The sequence below is a fragment of the Lupinus angustifolius genome, chromosome LG06 (assembly GCF_001865875.1).
Source record: "Lupinus angustifolius cultivar Tanjil chromosome LG06, LupAngTanjil_v1.0, whole genome shotgun sequence".
Taxonomy (NCBI): domain Eukaryota; kingdom Viridiplantae; phylum Streptophyta; class Magnoliopsida; order Fabales; family Fabaceae; genus Lupinus; species Lupinus angustifolius.
The window spans coordinates 29,410,164-29,416,579 of NC_032014.1; the positions used below are offsets into that span (position 1 = coordinate 29,410,164).

Here is a 6,416-nt window from a genome sequence, read left to right on the forward strand (position 1 = left end):
TAGACGCTCAGCGCCTAACCAGGCGGTTTGTGACCCCCAATGTTGGTGGTTCAGTAGCTTGTCACACCTTGACCTACTAGCTTGGACAGGCTATTGTGGGCTAGATTACATGTACATTGACATCTCCTACTTGGCTATTCAAAGCATAGGTCATGCATGAGGTCACATGCTTGGCCTTCAAGTAAAGAATATACAAGTTGCTTGGTGATTTGGCCAAGCTTCCTTTATGGTTAGGTTTGGTGGACCTGGTTGGGGCGCCTGGCCCCATTGGTCCATTCCTGACTGCTGACTAGGTTCCTTTATGGTGAAGGAACCTACCTTTCTTTAAGTCGAAGCAACATTTTTCCCATGGTTCTTGAATTGATTTTAGTTGGTTACTTGACACTTTGAGCATGATTTCTTCAAGTCTAGGTAAACTTTTCAGTTATGCATTTTGCTTGGCATACCTAGCTTGAGTTTCTTCAAGGTAAGGAAGGTACATTTCTCCAAGCCTAAGCCATCTTTTTGGTTACAAGCTAAGCACATAGCATACTATGCTTAGCTTGTTTGATTTGAGCAATCCTTTTTGAGCTTTTGGCTTGTGATTTGGAATGCATTCTTGACTATCTTTTAGATTAATTCTTTTTGGTTTAATTTCCTACAAAATTCAAAGAAAACTTGGACAAGAGGTGATAAAAAATTAATTTATTCAAACCTACAAAATTTATCTAAAAAGTGTTGAATTAAGTTGGGTTTCAAATGTTTGAATAGGATAAGTACCATGAAAAGTGTATGAGAAATAGGTATTTTTGGCACTTATTAAATATATACAAAAATATATTCAGGACAATTAAAATGCACTATCAATGACCACTAAATGAACTATTCATACCTTTAGAGAAGATTATCACCTTAATTTTAAACTTTCACCCATTCCGTCACAAAATTCCATTAAAACTGTAGTAGTTGAATGTCATGTGATAAAACTGTTGAAAATACAATAAAAGTGATAGGAGAAAGAAGAAAAGTGGGCATGTGAAACACATTTGGTGATCTTGATCTTTTTTCTTGGAAACCCTTAGCCATACCAATGCACAAGCTTAAGAGTCCTTGTTGAGTATTTGATTTACCTAAGGTACAAACTAAGGCAAAAAAACGTTGACTCCATTTTGTCATCATCAAGACCATATCACCACTAAAAAAAGATCCTAGTTTGCATGACCATTGTTTTGATATTTCTTTTTAAAGAGTTAGTTTGGAGTGAAAAACATGAAAAAGGGCAATAAAGCAGAAGAATAGTGAAACACACATGAAACTGAGACAATTTTGAAGTGATTTTATCCAAAGCAACATAAGTACAATGATTCAACATATCAAATTGTGGCATTTTATTAGGTCGATCACATTTCTCAAGTGAAAAGCACCAAGAAACTCATAATTAGGGCAATGTTGAAGTTGTTGAAAATGGATTAATAAGTTTCCCTCAACTAAGCAGGAACAATATCTTATTTATCAAACTCAATAAATATTTTAGAAGAAAAGCTTCTAGGGTGATTCATGCTCAGATAGATGCACTTAAGACTATCACATTTAAGAATGTTAAAAAAATGGTCCAGAAAAGAAAAAAAAAAGAGTGCTAAGTTGAAAACCTACACGGGATACCAAAGAAAAAAACAGTGATAAGTCAACAAAATGAGCATTGATAATTAAAGATTTAAAACCTATGAAAATGGTTGTTTAATCTTTAATAAGGGTTTGAGTTGAAAGAATTTGTGTATCCTTACCCTTGCGGAGAAACTATCAATATTGAAGATATTTTTTTTTTAATTTTTCACCCATTAAATAATCAAAAGAAAATATAAACAATTTTAATTAGCATTAAAATATTTATAATATAGTATATTGTAATAAAATAAAAATTAGAATATTCAATTATATATATATATATATATATATATATGAAAGTCACATTATACTATGGATGTTGTTTGGATGCCATAATAACTCATAAATAAAGATAAAAAAAAAGAGGAATATATAAAAAATATTATTAATAATGATAAATTTAATAAATATAAAAGTTATATGAGACATTTTATAGTAAAAAAGTGTTTGACTCTGTTGGTTGTAACCCTAATGGAGAATGGTGGTGCAGAAGAGAAAGGCGGTGAGTGTTCATCTTACAGGTATTGGGTTAGGAATACAACAGAAGATGCAGCTCCTTTGCCACTTCCTCACAAAATAGAACATCACGTTTCTCAATCTCACCTTGGTTCTGCTTGGAATCGCGTATGTTTTTTAATCTCCTTCCTTTTTTTTTTCTTGTTACTTATTTCCAGTTCATAATAATAAGATCCAATCCAGTTTTGCATTTTATTAATAATGAATGATACATACATACATACAGGCTGGTACATGGGAGGAAAAAAGTCTTAATAATTGGGCAGCTCCAAGAATTAAGGTTTGTTTGTTTGTTTGTTTGTTTGTTTGTCATTAGCTGTAAATAATAATAATAATAATAATAATAATAATAATAATAATAAGTATTTGTGTCTATCTAATAAGGTTTGATCAATTATCATATCATCTTACATGGTTGTAGGAGTTGCTTCTTTCAATAGGCTCCATACAGTTCTCCTCTGGCACTGCTCAAGTAGAAGATGTCACAAAATGTTTAGGCGATGTGAGTCTATCTATTTTCTCATTTATTTCTGGTGACATATATAGTTGCTACCTATCTCTTATGTCACAAAATGAACTTTTGGATGTTTCTCTACATAACATACATGTCTCTGTTGGATTAATACTTCATCATTCTACATTTTTTAGGCATTCATGGTCATAGTTCGGAACAAGAAACGTTTTAGTTACACATATGAGTTGACCTTAAAAGTCAAAGGTAAGTTGCTATCTTAAATCCATCTTTCAATTATTTATTTATTTTGCATTTTAATCTAATTACTTTGTGTAAGTCATTCTCATTTGTAACTGTAAGCAGGGGAATGGATTATACATGGAGATAAGAAGTCGGTCGTGGGTCATATAGATGTCGCAGAGTTCTCATTTGGTGAACTGGATGATTTGCAGGTATTCCTAAAATCTTTTTGAACACTTTTCAGGCACAAATAATCGAAAAGCGTTTGCCTGTATGCCTAACTTCAAAAATTGTATTTTTACTTATCATCATGCATAGTGTGGTTCCTTCTTTTTCATTTGGCAACCGTCAAGTACATTCACTCAATTAAGCATGACATGTTCCAAGTTTGGCCACACTTTCTCCCAATATATGCTGCACTAGTCTTGTGAAGTTGATAAAGGTTAGATAAAAGTGAAGTTGATAAAGGTTAGATAAAAGTGAAGTTGATATAGGTTAGATAAAAATGAAGTTGATGAGGAAAAATGAAGGAAAGTTTTGGGTTTAACTGTCGTGAATAAATAATTAAATAAAGTGTAGTGAGAGTTCTGCTCCCTTAACTAACGGAGTCTTTCTAGCTTGACTTAGACTATTCAGGTTCTAAAGTGATTTTCAGATACCTACAGGCCACAGTGCCACAAAAACAAAAGAAAGCACAAAGCATGAAGATAAGGTATCTTAACCTTCAAAAGAGACAGCAAATAAACCTAGTGCTTATGTATGGAACCCTAACTCATCCACTGTTTTGCATCACTCTCCACAATTCAAGCGGTTATCCTCTACTAAAAGTCAATGCTCAAGTGGTTATTCTCTACTTCCTGAGTGTTTTCTGTCAGTACAATGCATGCTGTTACTCGTCCCTTTTCCTTTTTTTAAAGCTGTAGGGAATAACATTCTAGCTCTACGTAAAGTAAACTTTATTGTCGTTTGAATTATTTACATTTATAAATCACCTTTTTGCTTACATTATTGCTCTGTTTCTTGTGGATGATTTGTTTGTTCAGATGGAAGTAAGCCTAGGTGAAGCATCGAATATCTCGCATCATGATAAGGTAGAAATACGCAACGATTTGAAGAAATTTTTACAGCCTGTTCAAGAAAAGTTGCTCCAGTTCGAAGAGGAACTCAAATATAGATAGACAGTGGTAGGGATGAAAGCCATGTATTTTTCGTTGTCATTTTCCATTGAGTACTAGTATTTCTAGTAGAATCCTCTTCAGAAATAATGTCTGTTTGAACCAAAACTAAAAACATGGAACTCTTCTTGGCATGGCTTGAGATGCAAATAACATCATCTCCTTTGAGGTTTAGTGATATTGCACTTGATATATGGCATGGGCCTCCCTTGATGTAAAAGATGTTATAATTTTTTCTAATTAATGATCCCATGGATGATGAAAGATCAATGATCCCGCTGATGATGAAAGTATGATCAATGATCTCAAATGGGAGCAAGTGAAAATTTAGAGATGAAGTTGACCATACCCATGCTCTTGATAGACTTGATATTATGCTAAGAAAATTTATGGATTATAGTGTTGTATCAGTGACTGGCAAGGTATATGATATTCATGATGATTTGATCAATTGGATCCATAATGTTGGGTACTTGTAACTTGTAAGGGTTTGTTCTCATCATCACCAATTCAGATGAAAGAATTTGAGTAACGGATAAGTGTTTACTATGGTTTGCAAAAAAAAAACGGAATTTACAAGCAATACAAACCTTTAAAGCATAAGTAGTCCTAAGTCCTAACAATTGTAATAGTAAGGGACAATTGTTTGTAGGATGCTCGTCAATGGTCTATTATGCTTGTCAGGCAGCATAGATTTCATCAATTACTATACCCATAGGTAACCCCATTGATACTACCTAAGGAACATATGCAATATTAAGATTTGTTTTATTTTGGATAACCTTGACAAACTTCTTCAATGACTTCCATGCTATATTTTTATGATAGAAACATTGTCTATGTAAATTTAGAGTAATTATATAATAACTAGTGCATAGTAATTGTTATCAAAATTTATAACTTTAGATCATCCAAACCAGTGTTGTGAAAATCGGACTGGATTGAACGGTTCGACTATTGACCATATTAGAAAACGACTTTGATTTGCAGTCTTCACTGGATGAGGGGTTGAATGTTTTGAACTGGGGAAATTTTGGTCCGACCATGTTAAACACTATTAAACCGGAATAATCTAGGAAGTGAACAGGACAATTCACTTTAAATTAAAAAAACAAAACACTATAATATTTTAATTTACTCTGGTCCAAAAAGAAAATGGAGAGATGTTAATTTGATATAATATACATAATTGTTAATTATAATTTTTTTTGCATTTATATAATTATATATTTATAGATAAAAATTATTAATTATATATGAAATCATTTGGTCCGACTAGACAGTTTAACCGTTTAAATTGGTTAAACCTAATTTGAAATATCTTCAAATTTGATGTTTGATTCAGATTTCACAACATTTGTCCAAAGAAATCTATTGAAGTGATTCCAAAGGTCTTCTTGTCGATACCAAGTTAATAAGAGAGAAATAATTTCTTATTTATTTGTACTATTGATATTCATCACAAATCCTATCTCACTTGAAATTTGATCTTCCTTGAACCAAATACTAAGTATTTTTAAACTAGTGAGATTATTAGAAAGTGGTATACCCGATCAAGACATTGTTGGAGATGGAAATCTTCAAGTAGAGAAAGAATGAAGATCTAGCTATCTTAGTCTTTGCATTCTGTTTTCTGTTTTTTTGGTTATTGGGCTTCTATTGCTTTATGGCCCAATTCCATTTTTTTCCTGTTTTTTTGTTACTCCATTTTGGTTCCGTTAGTGAGTTAATTGTTATCAACTCTCCATAAATAGATTGTTGTAGAAGTTCATTATGAATTGAATACCTCTCATCTCTTTACTCAATAAAATTGTTTCTTATTCAATGATTTCTTTCTCTCATTCTTTGTCAAGAACTTTGCCCAACAATGGAAAACCATAGATTTGTGAAGAAGATCTTTACTCCTGACCTTGACACGGTTTTGATAAAGACACTAACATCACAAAAAATAAGAAAAGGAATAATACTTATGAAGACAAAGAAGAATAAAGCTTCAAGAAAATTAGATTAAGTCTCTATAGCTACTTCTATCCTAAAACTCCTAGTTATACAAATTAGTAATGCTCAAACCATTTTTAAAGAATAATGAAACACTTTAAAAATACTTAAAACATTTTTTGAAATGATGTGTAACAAGTTACTTCATTCAAGTAACAAGTTACATGTGAGAGAAAAAGAGTTATCCAACTTAAAACTGTTCAGAGTAATCTATTACTACCTTTGAGTAACAGATTACCAGTTTTACAAAAGTTGAGTAACCGATTACCCAAATGGTGTAATCGATTACTCTAGTTCGTTTTTAAATAAACAGTGGACAATAAGTTTGGGTAATCGATTACCCACTATCAGTAATCGATTACTGAAGACTGTTGTATGAGATTTCAGAA

General features: G+C 32.1%; 1 protein-coding gene across 1 annotated transcript; it reads left to right on the forward strand.

Annotated features, from left to right (window-relative positions):
- Positions 2,090 to 4,209, forward strand: LOC109350764. Its single transcript, XM_019592062.1, has 6 exons — positions 2,090 to 2,268; positions 2,387 to 2,440; positions 2,582 to 2,662; positions 2,809 to 2,878; positions 2,978 to 3,066; positions 3,898 to 4,209. Exons 1-6 carry the CDS (start codon positions 2,116 to 2,118, stop codon positions 4,030 to 4,032), a joined length of 582 nt encoding a protein of 193 aa, XP_019447607.1. The 5' UTR covers positions 2,090 to 2,115; the 3' UTR covers positions 4,033 to 4,209.